Source organism: Cucumis melo, chromosome 4 (assembly GCF_025177605.1).
Source record: "Cucumis melo cultivar AY chromosome 4, USDA_Cmelo_AY_1.0, whole genome shotgun sequence".
Classification (NCBI taxonomy): Eukaryota; Viridiplantae; Streptophyta; class Magnoliopsida; order Cucurbitales; family Cucurbitaceae; genus Cucumis; species Cucumis melo.
In genome coordinates, this window is record NC_066860.1 from 7478019 (window position 1) to 7505510 (window position 27492).

The window sequence follows — 27492 nt, forward strand, 5'->3', positions numbered from 1 at the left end:
GGGACGAGCAATCGGGGAGGTGGGTGCATATGCGGATCGATCAACGGATCTTTCAACCTCAAGAGCTCCTAGGAGTACGATTGATTCTGCATCCTAATGCTTATTAATTGCACTTTAGGTCTAACCTCTGAAACTACTCCCGTTGATCCCTTTCTTTTGAGACTTTTGAAAAATTAGAGAAATTATTCAAAACTTTTGATAATTTTTGTAAAGAATTATTAAAAGTTTTCTCACCTCTCTCCCATAACCAAATTGTTGGTTCCTTCCTCATTTTCTATATCTCTCTCTCATTTTTTTCTTCACTTAACAGGTCCTACAGCTCGGTTCTAGGTCTGAAGAATAGTGGGTTAACACTAATGGTGGTCTCAGTTCTTAATCATGAGGAGATTTTGAGGATTGGAAAGCACGAAGGTAATTATTTATCTTAACCCTAATTAATGTAATTAGGATAGTTATTAAACATGTTAACTTCTAAATTAATTTAGATGCATCTAGAGTAATTTTTCGATTCGTTCTTCGACTGTGTATGTCTCGTTTTTCCATCAATATATTTATATGTGGAGGAACTGTTATATCTTGGCTATCAGTAAAGCAGACCATAAAAACCACCTCCTCAAATCATGCTGAAATTGTTGCTATTCATGAGGCTAGTCGAGAATGTATATGGTTACGATCGATGACTCAACACATTTGGGAATATGTGGTTTGTCTTTCCAGTAAACTCCTTCCAACAACACTATACGAAGATAACACAATATGTATAGCTCAAATAAAATGAGGTTATATTAAAGGTGATAGAAAAACATATTTATACTCATAATCTTGAAAAAAAATGGCAAGATCAAATTACAACAATAGTGTTAACCCAATTTTTCAATATTACAATATATATTTTTGTTTTTAAAAAATGGAAAAGAAATTACATAGTGATTTTGTATATATACAATATTTCGGACGGATGAGCGAATATCAAGGTGAGGGCTTGGCTGGATCGTGGTGGAGTAATTTTGAGAGAGAGCAAAGCAACGGCGGAATAGAGAAAAAGGATGACGGTATTTCATTTCTTCAACTGTGCCATTCTCACTTTCGGTCCTCATGCTGTCTACTACTCTGCAACCCCCTTGTAAGGATCTCACTTTCTTCTTTAGATCTCCTCTTCCCAATACTGCCTTTTCTTGAAGTTCTACTCTCTTTGCTTTCTTTGAATCCAAATTCGTATGGAGCTCATTTTAATATAGGACTGATTCTTTCTGTTGAAACCCCCCTTCTCCTTTCTTTTCTTTTCTTTTCTTTTAACGAGTTCTTGATGTTTTGTTTGGGATGTTCAATTTGCAACTGTATATCAGAGTTATCTTAGAGAATCAGTTTAAAAACAAGTTTCAAATCTTGCAAACTACGGAAATGGCTTTCAAGATTTGACCCGGATGCCCAATTGTTTTGATGACATCAAATTGCAGTAATTAATTAGAACAGTGGAAACGGTTTCTATTGAAAGTGCAACATTCTGATTTCTCCCATGTACGAATTGGTCGCCTTAGCTTCCAAAATAAGCAATATACGTCAGTTAAGACTGTTCCATGGGCATCTTGTTCACAATTCCCTCCATTCTCATAACTACTGGGTTTCTCTACTCCTCGTTATTTGTAATCGTCTTCACGCTCATCCTGCCTATGTGGATTCTATTTTTACCTCCTCGCCGTCCCCCGATGCATCTGTTTATAGTTATATGCTCAAATATTACTCGCGCATGGGTGCGCACAATCAAGTGGTTTCCCTCTTCAAATGTATGCATTCTCTAGATCTCAGGCCTCAGCCCTTTGTTTACATTTACTTGATCAAGTCAGCTGGGAAGTCTGGCAATTTGTTCCATGCTTATGTCCTGAAGTTGGGTCATATTGACGACCGATTCATCCGTAATGCTATATTGGATATGTATGTGAAAAATGGCCAAGTCGATCTTGCCAGGAAGCTGTTTGAGCAAATGGCTGAAAAAACTTTAGTGGACTGGAATTCAATGATTTCTGGCTGTTGGAAATCAGGAAATGAAACTGAAGCGGTTATGCTGTTTAATATGATGCCTGCTAGGAATATTATTACATGGACCTCCATGGTTACTGGGTATGCCAAGGTGGGGGACTTGGAGAGTGCTAGAAGGTATTTTGATGAGATGCCAGAGAGAAGTGTAGTCTCATGGAATGCAATGCAATCAGCTTATGCTCAAAAGGAATGTCCAAAAGAGGCTTTGAAACTGTTCCATCAAATGCTGAAAGAAGGGATCACTCCTGATGATACAACATGGGCTGTTACAATTTCATCATGCTCTTCCATTGGTGATCCTACCCTTGCTGATTCAATTCTAAGAATGATCAACCAAAAGCATATCGTTTTGAATAGTTTTGTCCAGACAGCTTTACTTGACATGCATGCAAAATTTGGTAACCTTGAGATTGCTAGAAACATCTTTGACGAATTGGGAAGTCAGAGGAATGATGTTGCTTGGAATGTCATGATCTCAGCTTATACGAGGGTAGGAAAACTGTCATTAGCTCGAGAGTTGTTTGATAATATGCCAAAAAGAGATGTTGTTTCGTGGAATTCGATGATAGCTGGCTATGCACAAAATGGAGAGGCAGCCATGTCAATTGAGCTCTTTAAAGAAATGATTTCTTGTACGGATATACAGCCGGATGAGGTTACCATAGCTAGTGTTTTGTCTGCTTGTGGTCATATTGGAGCTCTAAAGTTGGGTTACTGGGTTCTAGATATTGTTCGAGAGAAAAACATTAAGTTGGGGATCTCAGGATTCAACTCTTTGATATTTATGTACTCTAAATGTGGAAGTGTGGCAGATGCCCATAGGATATTCCAAACTATGGAGACAAGAGATGTTGTTTCTTTCAATACACTGATTTCAGGATTTGCAGCCAATGGTCATGGGAAGGAAGCGATCAAGTTAGTATTAACAATGGAGGAAGAAGGTATTGAACCAGACCATGTCACATATATTGGTGTTTTGACTGCATGTAGCCATGCAGGGCTGCTGAATGAAGGTAAAAATGTCTTTAAGTCAATTAAAGCACCTACTGTGGATCATTATGCTTGTATGGTTGATTTATTAGGCAGAGCAGGTGAATTAGATGAAGCCAAAATGTTGATTCAATATATGCCAATGAAACCCCATGGTGGTGTTTATGGCTCTTTGTTGAATGCCAGTCGAATTCACAAAAGAGTTGGGTTAGGAGAACTTGCTGCTAGCAAGCTCTTTGAACTTGAACCTCAAAACCCCGGAAATTATGTTCTACTTTCTAATATATATGCCTCGTCTGGAAGATGGGAAGATGTTAAAAGGGTTAGAGAGATGATGAGGAAGCGAGGTCTGCAGAAATTAGTTGGGATGAGTTGGGTGGAATACAAGGGTCAAGTGCATAAGTTCATTGTGGGCGATAGATCACATGAACAATCAAAAGATATATATAAATTGTTGGCTGAACTTGAAAGGAAGATGAAAAGGGTTGGCTTTGTGGCTGATAAAAGTTGTGCACTTCGAGATGTTGAGGAGGAAGAGAAGGAAGAAATGCTGGGAACTCACAGTGAGAAGTTGGCCATTTGTTTTGCTCTCCTTATAAGTGAAGTGGGGACACCAATTAGAGTTGTAAAGAATTTGAGAATTTGTTTGGATTGCCATACTGCTATTAAGATGATCTCAAAGCTAGAGGGAAGAGAGATTGTGGTTCGTGATAATAATAGGTTCCATTGTTTTAGTGACGGGATGTGTTCTTGTCATGATTACTGGTGAATCAGCGAAGAGCAATTTTATGTATAAAGTTTATTTTCATAAAGAGTAATTGTAAGCCAACCTGGTCTCCTATAGTAATGCATGAAGATTACCATACTTCTCCCCATCCGCAATTTTTAATAGAAAAATACTTGGGGCCGTTTGGCCCAAGGATTATCACTATTGGGTTGGGTTATCATAACCCAATCCTTGTTTATGGGAAGAGTTATCATAACCCTTGTTTTAGGGTTATCAAAACATCTCTTTCCTCTCTCTCCTTCTTCTTAAACTTTTTTCAACTCCCCATAATCCTATCTCTTCAACTCTCCCATAAAACTACTTTTTTAAACCCTTCCCCCAAACACATCTTATCATAAAACTACCTTTCTAAACACTTCTCCCAAACACATGTTATGATAAAACTAGGTTTATCATAACACTAATCCTCTATAACCCAACCCTTCCCCCAAACAGCCCCTTATTGATTAGGTGCAAGGATCAATATCAAAGAGCATTATCATCTCTGTAACCTACCCTATTAGAGCAGTAGGAGTTTTATATTTTTATTTTTACTTCAGTGTTATTTTGTACTCTATCCATTCACAATTCAATGTACCCGACCAGCTCTATCAGTCCATAATATTAATGATAATAATAAGAATAAGATATTGGTCTGGGGAATCCTTTAAAGACTTTTAGGAGAAGTAAATCTATTATACAATTGTATATTGTCTTGTTCATGGAAATGATCTGCCATAGTTTTGGATTTATCTAAAATACGTCTCTAATCTATGTCTTTTAACTTCTCTAATATATTATGGACTTGAGAGTTGTTTTGAAGTGCAGCTTATGCTAATATATGTGGTTCTGTCATAGTTTTGGATTTATCTAAAATACAATTTCATTTTCACTAAGAACTCTAGCTATGCAGATCTGAGTATGATACACTAGGAACATCAGTCAAAGCTGCACTTGTTTATCTGGGAACTGCCTTAGTAAAGGTTAGTGATTTCTGAACACTCTCAAGTCCAAAGTGGATTTATGACCTTGAATTTCTGTTACAACTTTTTTGCTATGTTATTGTTATTACTAGAGATACTTCTTGAATCTGACTGATTTCTTTCTCTGCATTCTCATCAGCTTGTATGCCTTGCAACTTTTCTTAACGTCTCAGAGAATGACTCCTTTGACCCATATCAGGTACTGACAATTTTTCCGTCTATACTTGGTAAAAGATCATCAGTGAAATATTTTGGTTCCATCAAGTATATTGCCTATTCCTGAAAAAGAGAAAAAATAGAATTCCTGTTATCTTATAATTACAATTATGTTCTTAATCTATGTATAATCGTCCCTGTATGAACATACTTATATATGTATGTATATATAGATAGTCACACGCATGCATATTATTCACACACACACACATCTCCAAGATATATATTATTTTGGTACCTTTCGCTTGTCTAAATTCTACAAATAGAAGTCGAGTTAGTCTACTGTTAGAAAATCTTATGTATGGAATTTCTGTTTGTATAGAACATGAGGAGTTAATATTATGCTATGCCATTGGAATGAAAAAGCACCACCTTCCTAGGATTCAAAATTTGACTACTCGAATCAAAGTAGTATTACAGAACTGTTCTTAGTGTCGAATTGAAAAGGGATTATTCGGAAAGTAGTTAGTTGTGCAAGGCTCTGTTTATAGAACTAGCCTTGTTTTCCTCCTCTTTTCCCGACTTACATCAAATGGCCATATATCCGAACTACATGGTATGGTTCTTTTATTAGATTCTCACATAAAATGTACTGATACTTCCAAGTTTTAATTAAATTCGCCCTACCTTTAGGAAGTTTCATTAGAAACAGGTGCTTATAACTTTTGCGATTGCCGATGTTTAACAAGGTATAATTCTCGTACCTCAGGAACTGTTGAAAGCGCTCATCGGTTTTATCGATGTCGCTGGACTTTACTTTGCTTTGACCCAGTTGACTTACCGAAATATATCTCAGAACCATAAGTTTCAGGCAGTTGGACTGGGTGAGTTTATAGTCAATTTTTGTAATTATTTTCTTGATTTGAAGGATTTATACAGTTATGACCTGTTGATGCTTATTTATTTCCAGCTTCCAATATTTTTTCGATTTTTAAACAGCACATGGCCTTGTTACTCTATCTGCAGGTTGGGCGTTCGCTGATTCTGTCTTGCATAGATTGGCACCACTTTGGGTTGGGGCCAGAGGACTGGAGTTTACTTGGGATTACATTTTGCAGGGTCTTGAAGCTAATGCAAATCTGGTTTCCATCTTTCTTCTTCTTTACTTCTAAATATTCTTAATTTGGTTACTCTACTGTTGATACGATCCTATTTTATTTCCAAGAAAGTCTTGGGTTCTATATTTTGGATTCTGATTGAAGTATCCCTAAACTTGACTGTTGCTTTCTCTAATTTCTTCTCCCCAATTCGATTCAGGTGTTGAGCATATCTCTTGCTGCATTGGGATCTTTGATGTGGCTGAGGAAGAACAAGCCCAAGACTCTAATTCCCATAATATATGTCTGTGCATTGATCGTAGCTACCATGCCATCCATCACAAGGTATTCCATCCGTCAACAGCTTATTTACCTGCTTTTGATTATATAAGCATCAGTAGGCAAGTAAAATAATAACGTTGTAGATTCAAAACTTACAATAAGCTTAAACTATATATGGAGATAGTAAAATAATAAAATAATTGTGTTTTGCAGCTACTTAAGGCGAGGAATGGGTTGGCATTTCCCAAAGGTGGTGGGATTTGAGCTCTTCACCTCTCTGGTGATGGCTTTTATTAGTTGGCAGCTTTTCTCTGCTTGCCAGAGGCCCTCTGTTTAAGGGTCACCCTCTCTACTACTGAGAGAATATATTGAGGCTGGACGTGAGTGACTTTTGGATATGAACCAAACCTTCTTTTTTGAGCTGTTTTCCGCCTTGGTATTTTTTCTTTTTTTTTTTAATCATTTGCAATATCATAGTGTTGTTTAGTTTCAGATTTAGTTTTAGTTTTTCTTTTTCTTTTTCTTTTGGGGGGACGCTTAGCTAGACAGAGACAATGTGATCTTTACTCTTTTCCTTCCCTAACCAAAGTAAAAAAAAAAGGAATATTTGGTCTTTTTCACTTCTTGTACTTTGGAAAAAGGGGTTTTAAAGCAATCCGTTGTTTTAGCCTATATGTCCCGCGCCTCAAGATTCAACAGTTTATTGTTCTTTTATTGTTGTTTTTTCTTTTTCTTTTAACTTCCTAACCAAAAATATTTTAAATGACAGAAAATCTTTTTAAATATAGCAAAATATATATAGAATCAACACTAGACTTTTATCTTAATTTATCATATAGTCCATACTAAATAAATTAGTAATTATGTTTTACCATTATTTAGATTCATTTTGTTATAGGGAAACTTGTGTAAATGTAACAAAACATCGAAGTGTTTATGGTTTGTGTAACAAAGTTCATAAAATTAATCATTTTTTTAAAATATTTTAGGTTTGTCCTTCTATCTTTCTTTTTTTCGTTGCTATTCGTTTAATCTTTCCATCGTTTTTCTTCTTTTACTTTTATTTTCCGCTTCGATTTCTTTCCATTGTCTTTCTACTTTTCTTTCTTTTTGCAATTTCTTTACCTTGTCTTTCTTTTTTTCGTTTTTTACGTTGTTTACATTTGGGTAACCATCAACTGTGTAAAAAAATAGCAAAATTTAAAAGATCGTATATAAAGAATCTTGGAAAAAAAATAGCCAAATGTAAACAATCGTGTAAAAAGTAAACGAATCTTGGAAAAAGATTATTTAGATTGGAGTAGTCAAATATAAACGATCGTGCTAAGTAGTCAAATATAAATGATCGTTTAAAAAACATAAGTGATTTTAAAAAAAATAAAAAATAATGTATAAAAAAAAATCTTTTAAAAAAATCATTTGATTGGAATAACCAAAAGTAAATGATCGTGTAAAAAAACTATCGTATAAAAAAAGTAAACGATCGTGTAACAAAATTAGATGGAATTGAAAAGATAAATTGTAGTCATATCTAAACGACCGTGTATAAATTGTAGTTATATCTAAACGATTACGTTATAGTTATATCTAAATAATCGCGTATAAATTGTAGTCATTTAAACGATCACGTATCAGACAATAACCAAATCTAAACGATCGCAAATATATTAGACGCACGTTGTTGACGACGAGGTTGACGGGACATTTTTTATATTTTATACGGTGAGCCTCTAGATTTTTTTCATTTTTAGAATTGTTCTATAAAGTGTAAATATTTTACCCTTTTTTTATATTTTTCCATTTTCAAATATAATCTGCTTTTAGTGAAAATAGTTTAATAATAGAATAAGAATGTGAGCTTTTTTTTTTCTTTTTCTTTTTTTATTTAACAAAAATAGCAAACATAATAAATGAGAAAAATGGTCAAAAATAGAATATTTAACAAAATATTTACACTTTATATAAAAAATATTTATATTTTTTAAAAAAAATATAATAAATCGGTAAAATATTTATACTGTATAGAGCAATTCTAAAAATGAAAAAAGTCGATAGGCACATAATGAAAAATACCAAAAACACTCCATTCAATATGCGATTAATTGGCCAGATTTGCGTGAGTAATTTTAGGTCATGGTATACGATCATTTATGTCACAATACACCATTGTTTAAAAAGAACCATATGATTGTGTAATACAGTCTAAGCGAATGGTCTACGATCATTTAATAATTCTATGATCGTATTGACCATGCTAAACTATGTTGAATATAGTAAACTATCATGTAGTCCACACGAACATATAGTTCTTTTTAAACAATGGAAAAAAAAAAAACTTTACATCTAAACGATTGTGTTGATCATACTAAACGATCGTGTTGATTATGGTAAACGATCGTTTAGATCATGTCAACAACACGATCATTTAGATAATTTTAAATGATAGAAAAAACTTCAAATTAAATAATCGTGTTTGACCATTGTAAACGATCGTGTTAACAATGGTAAATTTTAGATTATGCCAAAATGATATTTAAATGATTTTGGTATTCTTAAATATGAGGTAAATTAGTTTCAAAGAATCTTATCAAAAACAATGAAAATGAAAATATGAGATTTAAACATAATAATGAATCGTTTAAAAATAGAAGAAAGAAAATCTTAGAAAAAATAAATAAATCACAAAAATGGACTAATCCACCGTAGTATTTAAAAACAAGCCTAAAATTTATAAAAATATCATATAGACTCAATGAACTTTTTCTTTTTGTTACTCGAGCTATAAATATTTTTTAATTTTGTTATATATGAAAATGAACTTTTTCTTTTCTTTTTATTTAATGAATATAGCAAATATAATAATAACGTAGACCTTATTTTTTTTCCCTTTTTTTAATTTAATATGAATCTAGCTAGTATATTTTTACTGTGTTCAACAATTGGAATAGAAGTATTAAGAATGTTTCACCCGTTAAGTTCAATTTCTTTTCTATTCATAACAATTTACAAATAAAAATATTTACAAAATAATACATTAATCTGAATAATATTATCAATGAACTATGAAAAAGATCAATTCTTATCCCTGTCTATGAATGATTTTTATCCATAGAACCTAAAGTTTTACTATATTTTATCAAATTTTATATTTTTGACAATTCCCCGTAAAAATCGTCAAATAGAAAATAATTCGAACATTTTGAGTTTCTAAAGAAAAATCTGTTCATGAAGTTGCATTGAATAAAACAACAAAGTAAATTAGTGACGTACCAAAATAAAAGTGTACAAATAAGCTTTTTACATTTTCATGGGTATTAAACGCAATGAAAAAATCATCCACTTAAATTCTCATCAATTTTACAAGTTTATAAACTTTCACTCTTGCATCATCGCAATTTCTTTTCTTTCTACAAATTTTGGATGAGAAACGTGGGGATAATATGTAATTTGGCAATACTTTTTTTCTCATATGCAATTACATTAGATGATTAGAAGAAATAAAAAACTTAGGAGAATAACCACCTCGCTTGAACAGAATCTGAATCTGTTATTGTACAATTGTGTTCTTGAGTTCCAAAAACTGGCAGAATAAGAACATATTTACTAGTTCCATTTAAGTAAACAGCACAATGTGGGAATCGGATTGTACCTTTCATGACTTGTAAAAGGTTAGAGTTTACAAAGCTTGGTCTGAGTCGGGTAATGATCGAGACTCCTCAGCCCCAATGAGAATTTAGGGGGAAAAGGATGGCCCGATGACCTTATATAATAGCAAAGGAAACTCTAGCAATTTCTAAAACGGAGAAATAATTTTATCATTGAGAAGAAATGAGCAAGAGTGTACCAACCTTATAGAGAAGGATGATTGCTTGTCGTTGGTACAATAGCTAATTCACTACAAGTTGTAGCTTCACTGCTCTCAAACCCTTTCTTACCGGCTCCGGTTACATGTACAAACAATTCACACTTGCCCACAAGTTCGAATATGCAGATATCCCCCATTTGGATACCATTGTCACGAACAAACGACATCCAACCACCACAAAAGGTATGCATCATTCGCCCCATTGAGTCCGGTACTGAGTTAACAATCCAACATCCCCCATTTGGACCACGAAGGACAATCTCGGTTCTGCTGTTAGGGAAATGTGCTGAAGAAAACTGATGAGGGATTTTCTGCAACGTAGAATGCCAATCAGTCCAACGAACTTGAAAAGCCAAGAACATTTCAAAAAGAACTTGACACAATATTTGTATCTCAAACCTGAAACTTAACGAAGTACATCAATATAACAATATTTTGATCCAAAATAAATGACTTACCAGAGTATATGAACCACTTGTGTTGAACTTTTTCATGATTCTGACAAAACTTGGAAAACAAGAAACAAACGACTTAGCGGCCCTTTCTTCATCTCGAGCCAACATTGCTCGCAAACCAGGTCTAGCTGGTAATATGAGATCACCTTTGACACTGGTTCTCCGATTAACTAACCATAAAAAATTTTGAAGTCATAATTCTTGCTCATTACAACCAATTCAGACCAGCTTTGAAAAAAAATTATGGAAACGTTACAGATACTCTAATACACAGCAATCAAACTACATAGATAAATAGAAAAGCAATGAACTTCACTTCTAAAACAACAGATAGTTGGCATCGTCACATTAAAAAGGGACATTACTTGCTGATATAGAGAAACCTTACCCAAACGTTTAGACGGTTTCTTTGATGGAGAACAAACCATGACTTTAGTAGAGACCTTTTTTGCACTAGAATGTTTCTTAGCATCATTGCAGAAAGGTTCTTGCCATGATTTCAAACATTTTTTATCCAGTACTTCAATCCTTTTGGAGCGTTTCGAATGAACTTTATGGGAGTTCCCATTCATTTTCTTTGGCAAACCTTTGAGAGCTTTACGAGGAATTACTGCATGGCCAGCACCTAGCCTATTAAAAGATCCATTTCCACTTTGATCCTCAGATATTTCCTTTCCAACCCTGAAGATGTGAACACGCAATTCACAATCCCGGACAAGTTCAAAAACACAAATATCACCCATGTTGATGTCATTCCCACGCACAAAGGCCATCCATCCTCCACAGAGAGTATGACTTGTATGCACTCTCGTTGTAGGAACAGAATTCACTGTCCAGGATTCCCCCTTCAAATTGTGAAGGACTAACTTTAATTTGCAGCTAGGAAGATGTGCCATTGAAAATTTGTAAGGGATATTCTGCATCACAGGAGGACAGCATCAGGCTAGTTCAACTGACATTCAAATGAAGGCAAGCTGCTTTACCATCATCATGAAAGAAAATGACTTTTTTTTTTTTTTGTCTTCGTTACTACTTTTTTCTTTCGTGTTTGGGTTGTTGGGGTTGACTCACCAATGTGTATGAACCACGAATGTTGAAGCTTTTCATGATTCTCACAAAATATGGAAAGTCGGAGCTAAAAGACTGGGAAACTTTCTTTTCATCCTGAAATGATAGTGGTAAGGCTGGAATTTTATCGTGTGTAGTTATGTCAACAACTTTACTGATCCCATTCTGACCAGCTACACTCTTATGATCCTCAACAGCTCTTATTGCTGGAAACAAAAAGTAGGAGCCAATTAGATTCTAATCAAACTCTGGCAACTCAGGAGCTGACACTCTACACAACTATAGATAGAAACAATTATCTCATTCATGCATTCAATTCAAAGAACGAATTCTTTCCTCCTAATTTTAAAATTAATTATGGAGCTACAATATCAGCTGCTAAAATGTTCCTCCACGTTTTAGTCAAAGACCAGATGACTAGAACTCAACTTACACGGTAGGTTCTCCCTGCTGCAATCTGAATTTACATCAGAAATGGTCCTCGTTTTCTTTGTCACATCTTCCTCGCATGTCTCCCGGGATGAATGATCCTCCTCCCTGTCTCTTTTATGGCCAGTCTTATCTTGTCTGCATTGAGAATGAAATGCACCTTCTTTCTCACATGCACTCTGATCAAAAACTCGCACATTGAAATTCAACTCGCTATCATATCTAAAAACCAAAAAATCACCACATTCTAGAGCGTGATCTCGTGCAAAAGTTGGCCATCCTTCACAGAAGAACAAGTTGTCATTCTCCTGGATCAAGTTAACGAGCCATGTTTGGCCACTAGGACCAATTAACACAACTGATCGGCCTATTATTTCTTCCAAGTGTTTGACAAATTTCAAAGGAACTTTCTGCAAAAATTATGGAAATCCAATCAGCACAAAACAATGCCATAGATCTCCACAAAGCAAAAACGTCCCTACAGGTTCATCTATGACCTGAACGTAAAACGGATGGACATAGACATAGAACAGCTATTCCTCATAAGATACATCAAAAAGGTAAATGATGCAAAGACCAAAACAATGTCCCGTGGAATGATTTAAACCTCTATTCAAGGAGAGATCTGCTTCCACAGTACTGAATTATGAAGCTCCTTACAAACCAGAGACAAACAAAGAGAAATCAATCCCTAAATTCTTAAAATCCGTTTTTTCCTGTTTGAGCGAAGATAAACATATTTCAGAAGTAAGTTTAATCCGGTTACGCCCGGTGCAAGCTGAAAAATGCATGCTCGAGTTGACCTAATTTCTCAGACAATGAGAGGAAGCACAATCAGAAGAAGGTGAAATCCGAAGAAATTACCAGTCGTTCTGAACAAAGAGTGGAGGAATAGAAAGTATAGAAGGAAGGCCGTCTGGCGGCCACCATTTCCCGGCGAGACTCCGTGTCCGACATCAAACCGCATGAACAGGGTCCAGTCAGAAAGGATTAGAGAAATATGTTGGTGATAGAAACGACATTGAAGAAATTTTCACCACAAAACAAAACAATGATATGAAAAGAAAGAAGCAAAAGAACAAAAAAGAAAAGAAAAACACTACGGAGAAGCGAAGATTAACGGAGAAGTCATGGAAGTCCCGGTCGCTTGAAGGAGAGATTTGAGTTTCAGGTGATTCTGGCAAATGAACACGGTAGTGGGAAGCGCTTCGCGGCTGCAACGATCACACGTGTGACTGTGTCAGTAATCGTACGTGCTTATTTTGGCTGTGAGTGTGACCTTTTTTCCTTTTCTTTTTTCTTTTTAATGTATTAAGGTTTTTTTTTTATTTAAAATGGTGAAAATACAAAATTATTGATAAATATAATAATTCACGTAATAGATTTCCTTCTTAAATTAAATTTTAAATATGTAATGTTTAGTATATGATATTATTTGTTAAGCGTTGTCCTACCAAGGCACTCATGAGCGAGCCTAATTTCATGCAAAATTGGGAGACATCCCAAAATGAAAAGTCAATTAAGCATTAGAGTCTAGATTGATCAACTAAATCAGTGAATATATACCAATGAAAAAAAACAACTGAATTATGCTTCATTTGGCTTCCTGCCGCTTTAAGCATTATAACCTATCTTAACATCTTTTAGAGTTAGACCTAATCATAGGCAAAAATCCTAGAAAGAACATTATAAATAATCTCATTCAACAACCTCAAACAAAGAGAGTAACAATAACTCATTTCCTAATGAGAGCCTCGACATTACTATTGTATGCTTATTTGTAAGGTCCAAATCCAAAAAGGGAATTCCGTTGAAAATGAGCCTTTGAGAAAGGAATTATTATTCTAAAGAAAGCTTTAATTACGAAAAAGATTGGTGTTTCAAGGAGAGGCGACGCGGGGAGAAAAGATTGTTGTTTGTGAAGAAGGCGTTTTTTTGAAGAGTTAGGCATTTTGTGTAGCAACGTGAGGTGAAGTCCAACAAGAAGAAGTGGGTGTTTGTTGTCTGTTGCGAGAAAAAGGCATGCAAGGAAGCAGTTGACAAAATACCAAGAAGAGAAAAGAGGAAGAGGACAAGCACTAGATTTCGAGGCACAGTCAATTAATGTGCAAGCAAGGAGAGAAAGAGAAGAGTAGTTATTTGCTAGAATAAATTCAAAAAAGCAGTGTAGCATTTAAAGATTGAAGGCGTTAGGAGCTACAACCTTCGACAAAAGAACTATAGATCCAGCTAGATACGAAAAGATGGTTAAATTTGGTAGAGAAATGCTTTGGAGTGATGGATTGTTCTTAAGAGAGAAGAGTTAAGTTGGTCACATTCTTACTAGAAGGAAGTTTTAAGGATTGGTGGATCCTGTATGCAACAAGAGAAGGAGAAGTAGATTTTGTTACTTGGAAAGAATTTAGAAAAGGATTTTAGAAGAAGTTTTACCCTCATTCGTTTGTTGATGCGAAGAGAAAGGAATTTCTAAGTCTGGTGCAAGGCGATATGATTTTCATAAAGTATGAAAAGAAGTTCACTGTGCTAGCAAAGTACGCGATAACCTTCATAATGAATGAGGAGGACAATTGTAAGCGTTTTCAAGGAGGTTTGAGGACAAAAAATCGAACTCCAGTTACAGCGAATGCAAATTTTTTAGTCTTCCCTAAGTTGGTTGAAGCAATCATGTGCGTGGAGAGGTGTTTGGCTGAAGGAGTTGAAAAAAAAAATTTAAGGGGAAAAACCAAGTCCAAAGGCGAGTAGAGAAAAGGAGAAAAGGAAAGTGGCAAGGAAGCAAGCAAGTGGCTCAAGTCTTACTTTAGCCAAGGATCGCATTGGTATGGCAATCAAAGACCAAAATGTGAAGAATGAGAAGGAGCCTTTGGGAAAGGAATGATTATTCTAAAGAATGACTTCATTATAAAGAAGGTTGTGTTTCAAGGAAATACGACAAGGGGAGAAAAGGTTGTTGTTGTAAAGAAGGCATTTTGTTGGAGAGTTAGACATTTGGCGTAGCAGCGTGAGGTCAAGTTTGGCAAAAAGGAGTGGGCGTTTGTTATCTGTCACGAGAAGAAGGCAGGCGAGGAAGAGTTGATCATTCCAAGAAGATAAACCTAGTATTTCTAGGGAAATGACTAATCGTGTACCAAAGAATTTTAAAAAAAAAATCTCTCAGATTTGGATAGTTAAATCTAAGCGATCTTGGTACAAGATTGTGTACCAAATATATTATGTGCGTGAGTGGTCAATGTTGATCGAGACATTTTTTGTATTTTCTATAACATTGTACTTATACCTAAATTAACTAATAATGTTTATAATTTAAATGTTTATAATTCAAATGCTTATGATTTAGGGGTCTTTTAAAAAATATAAAAAAGCGGCAAAGTATTTACACCGTATAGAACAATTTCGAAAATGGAAAAAGCTCATAGGCCCACCATATAAAATACCAAAAATGCCCCGTCAATTACGCTGTCAATAACATGCGCGTAATATATTTGCGATTGTTTAGATTTGGCTATTGTTTGGTACACGATCGTTTAAATATGACTACAATTTATTTTTCTATTCTATCGTTTAATTTTGTTACACGATCGTTTAATTTGGTTACGTTTAAATTTGGTTACACAATCGTTTAGATTTGGGTTTTTTTCAAAATTTGGTACACGATCGTTTAGATTTAGCTAAACGATTATTTTAAATTCTTTTGTTACATGATCGTTTATTTTTTTTATACGATCATTTAGATTTGTCTAAACGATCGTTTAGATTTGGCTAAACGATTTTTTTAAATTTTTTTGCTACACGATCGTTTATTTTTTTTATAAGATCGTTTAGATTTGTCTACACGATCGTTTAGATTTGTCTACACGATCATTTGGATTTGGCTAAATTATTTTTTTAATTCTTTTGGTACACGATCGTTTAGATTTGGCTACTCCAATCTAAATGATTATTGTACACGATCGTTTAGATTTGGTTATCCAAATTTAAACGACATGAAAAAAGAAGAGGAAAAGAAGAAATACGATGGAAAGATTAAACGACGTAAAAAAGAATAAAAAGAGAAGAAAAGACGATTGAAAGAAATCGCAAAATCAGAAAAGAAGAAAGACGATGGAAAGAAATCGTGGCAAAAAAAAAGAGGAAAAAGAAGAAAGACGATTGAAAGATTTAACGACGTAAAAAAAGAATTGAAAAATAAGAAAGATTATGGAAAGAAATCGTAGAAAAAAAAAGAGGAAAAGAAGAAAGATGACGAAAGAAATCGCAGGAGGAAGAAGACGATTTCATCGCGAGGAAAAAGATGACAAACTTAGAATATTTGGCTAACTTTATGGACTTTATACACAGACAGTAAATAGTTTGGTATTTTGTTACAAATATGTAAGTTTTCCTATAATTTATCAATATAGTTAGCAATATTTAATAATAATTATGCAATTTTCATAAATAAAACAAAACACTAAAATATTTATGTTTCGTATAACAAAATAAAAAAACTCATGAAGTTCGTTATTTTTTCTAAATATTCTAGGTTTGCCCTTCTTTTCCATCGTCTTTCTTCTGCAACTTTTCTTTTACTTTTCATCGTCTTTTTCTCTTCTTCTTCTGCAATATTTTTTATGAAATATCTATTTTTTTTATTTTTTTAAACTGTTATTTGATTTCCTAAGATCGTGAAAAAAAATGGTTGGGATATTGGGTAAGATTTGGCTATCTAAATTTAAATGATTATGTACCAAAAATAGCTAAATCTAAATAAACGATCGTATACCGAAGAATCTTGAAAAAAAATCGTTTAAATTTAAATGATTGTGTACCAAATATAAACGATATGTACCAAAAAAACTTGAAAAAATAATTGTGCCAAATGTAAACGATCAAATCTAAATTATCGTGTACCAAAGAGTAACCAAATCTAAACGATCGTTTATCAAATATATTGCGCGCGTAGGGTGACAATTAATACCAATTTTTCTTTCTTCTTTTCGAAATTTTTCTATACAATGTAAATATTTTGCTACTTTGTTATATTTTTTTAAAAGATTTCCTAATTTTATTTATTTATTTAGTATAATTTAAGGTAGGTAGATTTGAGAACATGAAATCATTAGATGTTAGTTGAGCTAGACTTTTGATAATTATGTCCAATTTTATAACATTGTACTTTTCATTTTTAAATGTAATATATTTATTTATTAGGTTTATTCTTTTGTTTTAATAAACTTTTTAGAAATTCTTTGTATCTGACATTTTATCGATATTTTCAAGATTAGTTTTGTAAATAGAAACTTCAACATTTAAGTTGGATGACATTCTTAATTCTGATTTTATCACATGTAACAGTGGTTTAAACTGAGATTCAATTTTCCTCTTTTGCTATCCATTCACTTTTTGGTTGATACTATATCTCTATATGATATAGTTTCATGAGCATGTATTCGATGAGCATGAATATTAAATGTCTAGTATTCAAATATTTAGGTTTTAAATATACACGTCTACGAGTTAAAAGAATGTATTTGATTTATCAATTGGATATAGAAACCAAAACTAAATAATTATCTAATGAAATTGAATAGAACAAGTAATCTATTACAATTAAATTTAGAGGAGTTGTCAAAAATGATAAATTTAATAAAATATTTACAACATATAACAAAATTTTAGATTCTATCAAAGATAAATATTGAAAGGCATTGATATGCTTCTATAAATCATTTTAATAGACAGTAATAGAAGTCTATTGATGTTTATAATAGTAGAATTCAAAATTTTGCTACATGTTGTAAATATTTTAGTTTATTTTACTATATTCAAAAATGTCTTTTAAATTTAATTATTTAATCGATTGAAATATAGATACACGAATATTTTTTATTTAAATATTATTTAAATTATTTTATTTAATAATAAATATAATTAAATAAATATAAATTAATTGATAATAAAATATTATATTAAATAGCTAAGATAACATAAAAGATGTGATATGAAATTTCTAGCAATTAGACTTAGAAATCCTTCTCAAATAAGAACTCCATCGTGTTAGAGGTAGATTTACTTAAGATCATATATTTTAGACAAGAATAAATTCCTCTTTCAAGATGGAAACATCCTACAACATAGGATGTCCAATCCTACTGGAATGTCTTTTACATCCAATTCAAAACAAGAATTGCAAATTCAAGCAGCTCTTTGGCTAAATTTGAAACAAGCGCATAGACTACATTTTTTGATTCATAGTCAAAACTGTATAAATAGATGATATTATACCTACTTAAAAATGTCATGACAAGGATAAAATTGGAAAAAAAAAATTAAAATTACGTCGAAGTTATCAAATAAAATTTAATTAATAACTTGATATTTAGTTTATATGAATATAAAGATGGATGTATTAGTTGAAATAGTAAAAGGTTCAAATGGCATTAAATGGTGCGTTTGGGACAGAGAAAGAGTTATGGGGGAAAAGAATTATAATAATCCTAGGATTATGATAATCCTAGTGTTATAATAAGAATTATAATAAATCTAGGATTATGATAATCCTAGTGTTATAATAATATGTGTTTGAGAGAGGGATTATGATAGTAGTGTTATAATAATATGTGTTTGAGGGAAGGATTATGATTGTAGTAATTTAAAAAATAATAATAGAATTTGGATTGTGTTATTTGGGTAGGGTAACGTAGGATTATAAAAAAAGTAAAAAAGAGGATAAAATATGGTTATTTAGGGATTAGATAATCCTAATCCCCATTTATCATATTCCTTGGGCCAAACACGGTTTGGCCTAATTTCTTAATCATTTTCCTTCTAAAATCTCATCCCAAACACACCCAAAAGTTGATATGAAATTTTGATCCCTTATTTTTCTTTTTATTATATTATATTATTACAAGAAAAATAGATTCAAGAAATGAAGAAACAAAAAATAATTATCAAACAAAATTCTATTTCTACTTCTTTTTTCAAGAATCGAGAAGTAGTAATTATCGAAAAAATTTTCTGTTTTTGGTTCTTGAGAAATAAGAAATTGAAAACTGAAAATCAGAAAACATAACAGAAACAGAAAACGTGAAATGTGAAACGAAAACATTATGAAACAAGTTCTAAATATTCCACAACTTAATGATCAGAAACGTGTAAAAAATAACTACAAGTTAGTGCAGCTTCATCATATCCTTGTTTGATAACAAACTTTAAAAGCAACCGCCTATACAAACTAAGATGGTTCAAGTGACGTGAAGTACATAATTGACAAGAGAAAATAATAAAAAAAAATTGAATCTCCCGCTGAACTAAAACTGTATATATGTGTGTATAGGGATATAATGACTATTAATCATTAAATTAAAAAGAAAAACATAAACTTTCCAAACAAACTGAGATGCTTAGAATAAATATTAAATGCAGCTAACTAAATCGAGAAAAAGAAAAACAGTCTATTGACAAGATGGGAAAGATTTCATTGCTTTCTGGCTGTACATACCAATGTTTTTGCCCCCAATTCCAATCATAACAAAGAAAATATATATATATATATATATATAAATATATCTAAGGAAAAGAAGAAAGATGGTTTGCCAAAGTGGCAAATTGTAGTTGGACAGAGTACAAACTAGGTGGACTACAAAAACATGGGTCGGACTAGCCCATGTTGCACCCAAGTTTTTCCCTAATTGTACATTCATGCATCCTTAAACAAATAAATGCAATCAAAATAGAAGATCAAAGGCAAAAACAAAGACCATAGATTCTATATCTTTAAGTAAAATGCACAAAAGATTTCAAAGAAGTTTGTAAATTAGCTGTGGGCAAAGTTAAAAAGCACCAACTTACCGAGCTTCCAATCTTGTATATTCTAAACTAAGAAGATCAATTAGTGGCAGAGACCACCCAAACCCTTTCCTCTTGTCTTTTTTGTTTCGCCAGAAGTGATCCAGTTCATATTTCACAGCACATGGCCACAACCTTCACTGCATCGATGCACGGATGGTAAAGTTTAAAAACGCTCACTCGAAACAAACGGTGTGCTTGTCGTCTAAGTCAGTACGAACAAATTATCATCTGCTTGGCAGGAAAAGTTGGACTTTTAGCAGGCTGTGCTATACTTTGCAGCATCTCCTGATAAATGAGTTCAACTTTCCAATTTCCACCAGGATAAACGCACTCTAAAACATGCTCCGGTGATAGGATTCCGAACTCTCAGGGACGGAAGACAAAGTATTGTTTTCAAGAAATGACGGATTCAGAAACTTGGCTACAAAAGCCCACATTTTATAAACATCATCAAAGTTGGTAAGGAATCCAAGGGACGCTGTGACAACCTCGACCCGGAAAAATAGTTTCTTCCTGTTATGGCCATTACCCATAGGTTTACACAATGCCATGTCTTCGAGATCATACTGTCCAGAATTCTGCTTCGGGACGTCCACTGCCCGCACATGGCTGAGAATGCCAACTCCAAGAGCTATTCCATTATTTTCGGCTAGTTTTTGTACAACTTCTGGATGTATTAGCCCTCTACCATTGCTCTCTTTTACATTGAAAGCAATAGCAGCACCTCTTTCATACTTGATCTTTGGTCCATACAGTTGTACAAGCTGAACCCCTACATCATCTTGCCCGGGTAATCGGAGTTGAAGTAGCGAAGTGACAAGCCAGTTAATGAGATACCTTTGACGTAGGGTAGTCTTGTTGAGGCCCAACATATCGATATGATCAAGATGCCGGCAAATCATTTCAGGCTCCCTCCTTCCCCATTCTTGCTCATCGACGTATTCTCCATCACTCGTTGATTCTTCATTGCCAAAGGCTGTACACGATGCTTCACCGAGCTCGAACATCTCGTTCAAACTTTCTTTTTCATTATATTCTACTCTAAATGATACTCGGCGACCCATGCTTATCGCTCTATCTCCCTCTTCTAAACCAAAGAACCCATGTTCAGAAAATCTACTCCTTTCTCTCCTACCCAAGAGTCTAAATTCCCCCTCTGTCTCTCTTCTTATGGCACTTTCCTTCAGGTCATTGAAGGCACCAGATGTTGTGGAATTCGAACGCTTCAGATCCCAAAACTCAGAAGTATGATTTGCAGGATGGATTCCATTTGATGCAAAACTCAACCTAGCCGATTCTTCTCCAGTTTCTGAATCCTCTTGAATCTCACTAACAACATGAGAATCCCTCAAACTTCCAACATTTCCACAGCAAGAGTCTTGCTCTCCAGATTGTTCTTCTTCGGGGATCCCCTGCACACAGCTGAAATCCTGTGACATTGATAATAGAGCTGCATCAAATGACAACACCGAATCATTACGGTGCCTTGCATTTGCTCGCTTATCATTGCTGCACATCGGACTTTTCAACAACCTAGATGCTGGTTTTGGCGAACGTTTCCTATTGTTCCTCTTTCCAGAAAACCAAGATGGTGGTAAGGGTGACCATGTTTTTTGCTTGATCAGATGGTCAGAATTATCAGAACCAAAGGGACTCTGACCCAAATCAATCCAATATGAATTGTCTGACGACTCGTCCTCACTGAAGATTGGACTCTTCATAACCTCACCAATTGAGATGCTCTCAGCTTCCTCAAAAATGGTACTAGCCCCATCCCTATCCGAGCTATTATTATCATGCTCCATCTCAGTCTCAAACACATCCCTCACCTGGTTCGGTGTAAAAACACCCGAAAAAGCAGGCATTCGTGACTCCGGATGCTTCTCAGTTTCAGAATCCTCATTGATTACATCATCTTCTATTCCAGCCAAGACGTCCAAACCATCAATCGAATCACCAATATACTGAGGAAAAATGGGAAGTATCCTCACCATTCCTGTACCAGTGCGCCCAGATTGGCTTTGCAAGCTCCCTATAACAGATTTCTTGATCAACAAGCAGCCAAACCCAGTTGGATCTGACCCGAAAACACGATAAAACGAGGTGATGATAAAATCTGGCCTGAAGAGAGAAAGTCCCAATGAATCCATGTCCTTAGGACCAAGTGAGCCTGCATCAAGCAATACATGCCAATTGTTCTGCTGGGCAAGCGCCATCCATTGGTAAGAATACTTTGCTCCTGTAACTCTGGACTGAACAGGAAATACAAAGAGTCCAGCAACAGAATCCTTCTTCCTCTTCCTCTTGTTTGTAATCTGTTTCCTGAGCTCCCTTGAACAGAGTCTCAATGTTGGCCACTTAAACCATGCACTATAAACCTTTGCACCTCTCTCTTTAGCACTTTGAGCCATCCAACTCACAGATTGACTCTCATGATCAAACATAGTCAGCAATTTCTTATTAGTATGAAAAGGGTAAGACTCAGATAAGAGCTTAAAAGCCGATCCTCTACTGACTGTGAAAACAAGCCCATATTCATTCTCAGAAATGTTCAGATAATCCATAATCCTAGTCTTGATATCATGTTCAATCGTCCCCTTCTCAGCGCCACCGTATAGCGCGTGGTTGCTCAAATTGGCAGTGATTTCAGAGAGAGAGAACGCAGAAGATTCCCAAAATTGTTGTGTTTGAATGTGAGAAAACAAACCAAAACCACAGTAATCAAGACATACCTTCGAGAACGACTCTGAAAGATGTTCATACTCTTCTGATCTCAACTGGTCGATTTTTTCCGACGTTTGAAATTTTGGGTACATAGTGAGGAATTTGGTGAAAGCATCAAAGAGATTCGGAATTGAATCCTCCCTGCAATAAGTCCGGTCCGCGGCGAGTGCGGTGGCGCGTAGAAACTCCTTTTGAGCATGAAGCCGAGCGAAAGATCTTGACCGTCGAACATTCCTGTCCTGATTTGGCGATTCACAGTCAATGTCTCTAGTTTTTGCGAGAGACCCATCTTCAGAAGCTTCTTCCAATGCCTCTCTGAGCTTGTTTTCTTGCAATTGCCTGAGAATAGACGATTTTCGCCTCTCTGTTACTCCAGACCCATGTCGTCTTCTTGTTTTCTTGTCCATGATTAAAGCAGCGCAATGGGACAACGGCTTCCATAGTGAAAGATGCATGAATTCTACATAAAACCAAAGAAATTGTACACCTCTGCTTCAAGAAACTCAGGCTTTAAACTACCAATTTCGAAAGCAAAAGGAGAGTTTCCGATTTTCCGAGATAGAGTGAAAAAAAAAGTGTGGGGAATCAGTTGCTTCTCTTTTGTTTCGCTTTTGGTTTTTCAATTAAACTTAGTAAGGGCAATGCATTAGGTCACATTGCTCAACTTTTGGTACATTGCAGAGAAGCCTTTACTTTATCACCTACAAAAATTCAAACAGCAACAAGAATTAATTTACTTTCATTCAGGGCTGGGAAAAACTTTTTCAAGATCAAAATTAGTGGGTGGTCTTAAAGAATAAAGGAAAAAAGATGTCAAAGAACAACAAAAAGGGTCATCAGACTAAGCGACATTACCCTTTAATGCGATCAGAGGAGAACCCCCTTAACTTTCTTCAAGGGCCCATCACTGAAAATGGTTTTATTTCAAATTTCAGCTCCATCAACAACAACTCATTCAAAATTTCAAAAAAGATGCAAAACCCAGATTCAAAGTTATCCCAAACAAGATGACTTTTGCTTTTCTGAACTTAGAATCCCAAAGATTACTGAAAAATCCCAGATACCCATTTTCATAAAGCTTGGATATAGAAACCTAGGAAGCATTTCAATATCCAGACACAAGCCCAGAAAGATGATTGTAAGAACAAAAACAATCAAACAAAAAAGGAAGTTGACAAGAGAATGGGAGAGATGAAATATGAAAAAACAAAAGGACATTGTTGGATTAAGGCATAGGAGGAAACATAAGAGCAGAAAACAGCATCCAACAACTCCACCAACTACTCCTCCACTTTGTTCATACATTCTCTCAGATGGAAGTAAATGCAGAGCAAAAGTAAAAGGAAGAGAGAAACGAATAAATGAAAGGGGAAAAGGGAGTTTTGAAAATCCCATCAATTTCCCACATTTACTATATGGCAGTCAATACAAACATGTCTGCATTGAATGCTTGTTGGGTGTTTCTTTCACATCCCCCACCATTATTACGCCTCCCCAATTAAATGAATCCATCTCGACCCCCTCTTCCCCTATTTCACCAATGGTCCACGTTTGCCTAATTGCCCTTTTCTTTTTGTTTTATTTCATTCTGGATTCAAAATAAAAAAATATCTCTTGTTCTTTCTTACTCTCTTAAACTATATATTGCAGTTGTGGAATGTCTTCCTCAATTGAGTCATGTTGACTAAGACTCTACTTGTTTGACACCTAAAAGAAAAATGGAAAATGATTGCATGTCAATTTCCATATACTAAAGTCATGCTCCGGTAAACTGTAACAAAAATTGATGGAATCGTATAAAGAAATTATATCAGTGACAAAAGTGATAGCTTAGAATTGCAACCGTATAATTGTTTTTATTGTGTATATTTAAAATGGTGAATTTTGTAAAATTTATCATTATTGTTATCTCTACCTCTAAGCATCAATGACATATATAATAATATTGGCAACGATAACAATAAAGATGTAAAAATTGAATCTTTTTCAATTGTAACCTTAATGATAGAAAGTAATTCTCAAGCGTAATTAGACCAAATACTCTTAATTTATCAATCAAATTGTATTATTTGATTAAAGATATGGATGCAATCCCTGTCAACATAATTACATAACTAAGTAAACAATCCAAAAGTAATTAATAGTTGTCTGCTTCTTTTTACTCTCGTTTGTATATTACATTTTTCGTAAAATAAAACATAAATATAAAGATAAAAGTAACTTAACTTCAATGCTACTCTAATATTCTAACTTTTAAATTGGCGTGCATAAAAAGTATCACACTTGGTTGCAAAAATCCTATATTTTTCTTTTCCTTTCAAACAAAATCGTTCTTCATGTTATTTTGGCATGGAACACAATTTTTGTAATTAAGGTTTTTGTTTTTCACAGAAGTATTTGGAGTCTGATAAAATTCCGATATATAGTAAAAAATTAAATAATGATTAAACTAAGCTTCAAACGTTGTCTAATTAAGAAGTTACTTTATTATATTGAAAATTATAACTTTAATCTACACAAATTCATGTACTGTATACTGTAATGGCTATTTGAGTTTCCCTCCAAGCTTATAGTACGGATTTCAAATGCGTAATCGATAATAAATGGTTAACTACATGAGATTCATTTGCTAGAAAAATACACTAACAAAATAGATGATTCTTAATTCCAAAATTTTGTTATATTTATAATTACTTTTAATATTTTTTTATTTACAATAATTTTTCCAGTTAAGAAAACAAACCACATATTTACAAAATAATTTGAAAATAAGGTTTTTTTCAAAAGTATAACAAAGTGGCAAAATATTTACACTTCTTGAAAAAGCAAATATAAAAACTGTGTCGTGATTAATTGACACTCTGCACGCATAATATTTGGTAAACTATTGTTTAGATTTGGCTTTTCTTTCTTACGTGATCGTTTAGATTTGATTGTCCTAATCTAAATAATTTTTTTTCCAAGATTCTTTGGTATACGATCGTTTAGATTTGGTATTCTTTGGTACACAATTTAGTTTACATTTACTTGTTTAAATTTGGGCAACAAATTTAAATTAACGATTTTTTCCAAGATTTTTTTGGTACACGATCGTTTAGATTTTGTACACATTCTTGTTTAAATTTTGGTAACCAAATCTGAACTATTTTTTTCAAAAAGTTTTGATACACGATTCTTTATATTTGGTACACACGATCGTTTAGATTTGATCGTTTAAATTTAGGTAGCCAGATCTGAATTAACAATTTTTTTCAAGAATTTTTTTGTAGTGCACAATCATTTAAATTTTAGCAGCCAAATCTAAACAATTTTTTTCAAAAATTTGCATACGTTTATATTTGATACACGATCATTTAGATTTAATCATTTAAATTTGGCTAGTCAAATCTAAACAATCTTTAAAAAAATCGTTTAGATTTGACTATCCAATATCCCAACAATTTTTTTTTCACGATTTTATATTTGGCACAACAACCAAATAATAGTTTAAAAAAAATAAATCTTTTATATTTGGTAAACAATCTTAAACCAAATAAAAGTTTGAAAAAAATAAAAGAAAAATTACAGAAGAAGAGAAAAGGACGATGTAAAGGAAAAGAAAAATTGTGGAAGAAAGAAAATGGAAAGGAAGGGTAACAAAAATATTTTAAAAAAATTGAAGAAGAAGAGAAAAAGGATGTAAAGGAAAATATCTTTTATATTTGGTATACGATCTTGAATCAAATAACAGTTTGAAAAAATAAATTTTTTATATTTGGTACACAATCTTAAACCAAATAAAAGTTTGAAAAAAATAAAAGAAAAATTACAGAAGAAGAGAAAATGACCATGTAAAGGAAAAAAATTGCAAAAGAAAGAAAATGGAAAGGAAGGGTAAATGAAATTATTTAAAAAAAATTGCAAAAGAAAAAAAGAAAAAGATGATGTAAAAAATAATCTCAAAAGAGGAATAGAAGAAAGACAATAAAAAAAGAAGAGTAAACCTGAAATATTAAAAAAAAAAACTAACTTCGTGAATCTTTTCATTTTGTTACACTAGCAGTAAATATTTTGTCGGTTTATTATATTTATAAAAATTAGCCTTTCAAATAATCCATTAAGAAGAAATTACATAAAATAAGTAGGAGAGATTCAAATAACATCGAGGTGAAATTATAACTTTAAAGGTAATTGATTAAAATTGATCGATAGTATTTTAATTAGGTTTAATAATTAAATATATAGCAAAAATTATTAGTAAAAGACTCATACTAACGATATATGATTTTCCATTGATAGACATTGAGATTTTAATCTAAATTTTGTTATATTTCCAAATTTTTCTTGCACGAGTTTGGTTGTTGCATTCACAATTGTCTTTAAATTTAATCACTAACTTTGAATTTTACGTTTATTTAAATTACAAATTTTGAAAAGTTTTTAATAAGTTTTAAACTTTTTATTTGTATTCATCAACTTTTTTTAATTTTAAAAAAAAATGTCTCCCTCAACTTTATTGTCTTTATATAATATATATAAAGAAAACTACTAAATTATTATTATTTATATTAGCTCAGTGGTTACTTCATCTAGGTTCAAATCCCATATTTTTCTTTTAGCCCCCATTAATATATTTCCTAGATCCGCCACTGACAGTTAGTGTGCACAAAATCGAAAGCTTGGACATTAGACATAAATTAAAATTTACAATTGACTAATTAACATCTAAAATTTTAAATTGTTTTCATTTATATTGGCTATATCTTTCATTCTCACAATCAAGATGTTTATTAATATGTTCCAATATATATATATATTTGCCAAACACGAT

The 27492-nt window shown here is 33.3% G+C and overlaps 4 protein-coding genes across 7 annotated transcripts; 2 read left to right on the forward strand and 2 right to left on the reverse strand.

Moving 5' to 3' along the window:
• Positions 1 to 955: 955 nt before the first annotated feature.
• Positions 956 to 6983, forward strand: LOC103495024 (uncharacterized). The gene is made up of 7 exons (XM_008456449.3): positions 956 to 1123; positions 4707 to 4776; positions 4916 to 4975; positions 5702 to 5816; positions 5959 to 6074; positions 6250 to 6374; positions 6525 to 6983. Exons 1-7 carry the CDS (start codon positions 1047 to 1049, stop codon positions 6646 to 6648), a joined length of 687 nt encoding a protein of 228 aa, XP_008454671.1. The 5' UTR covers positions 956 to 1046; the 3' UTR covers positions 6649 to 6983.
• Positions 1130 to 4981, forward strand: LOC103495023 (pentatricopeptide repeat-containing protein At1g14470). Of its 2 annotated transcripts, XR_007820245.1 has the most exons (3): positions 1130 to 3050; positions 4707 to 4776; positions 4916 to 4981. XR_007820245.1 is itself a non-coding variant. In XM_008456448.2 (1 exon), exon 1 carries the CDS (start codon positions 1517 to 1519, stop codon positions 3794 to 3796), a length of 2280 nt encoding a protein of 759 aa, XP_008454670.2. In that variant the 5' UTR covers positions 1130 to 1516; the 3' UTR covers positions 3797 to 4456. The 2 variants fall into 2 exon arrangements, 1 of the variants encoding a protein (XP_008454670.2); XM_008456448.2 differs by lacking the exons at positions 4707 to 4776; positions 4916 to 4981 and having other exon boundaries at positions 1130 to 4456.
• A 2855-nt stretch (positions 6984 to 9838) lies between the features above and the next one.
• Positions 9839 to 13353, reverse strand: LOC103495025 (B3 domain-containing protein Os01g0723500-like). Of its 3 annotated transcripts, none has more exons than XM_051083723.1 (7): positions 12993 to 13353; positions 12373 to 12538; positions 12133 to 12266; positions 11703 to 11905; positions 11020 to 11548; positions 10635 to 10801; positions 9839 to 10487 (listed from the first exon to the last, which is right to left on the reverse strand). In XM_051083723.1, the coding sequence occupies exons 2-7, from the start codon at positions 12405 to 12407 to the stop codon at positions 10161 to 10163; spliced, it is 1395 nt and encodes a 464-aa protein (XP_050939680.1). In that variant the 5' UTR covers positions 12408 to 12538; positions 12993 to 13353; the 3' UTR covers positions 9839 to 10160. The 3 variants fall into 3 exon arrangements, with proteins under 3 accessions (XP_050939680.1, XP_016901608.1, XP_050939679.1); XM_017046119.2 differs by having other exon boundaries at positions 9839 to 9891; positions 10160 to 10487; positions 12133 to 12538; XM_051083722.1 differs by having other exon boundaries at positions 9839 to 10071; positions 10160 to 10487; positions 12133 to 12538.
• A 6211-nt stretch (positions 13354 to 19564) lies between these two features.
• Positions 19565 to 24131, reverse strand: LOC103495022 (uncharacterized). Its single transcript, XM_008456447.3, has 2 exons — positions 23538 to 24131; positions 19565 to 23383 (listed from the first exon to the last, which is right to left on the reverse strand). Exon 2 carries the CDS (start codon positions 23135 to 23137, stop codon positions 20291 to 20293), a length of 2847 nt encoding a protein of 948 aa, XP_008454669.2. The 5' UTR covers positions 23138 to 23383; positions 23538 to 24131; the 3' UTR covers positions 19565 to 20290.
• Positions 24132 to 27492: the final 3361 nt, after the last annotated feature.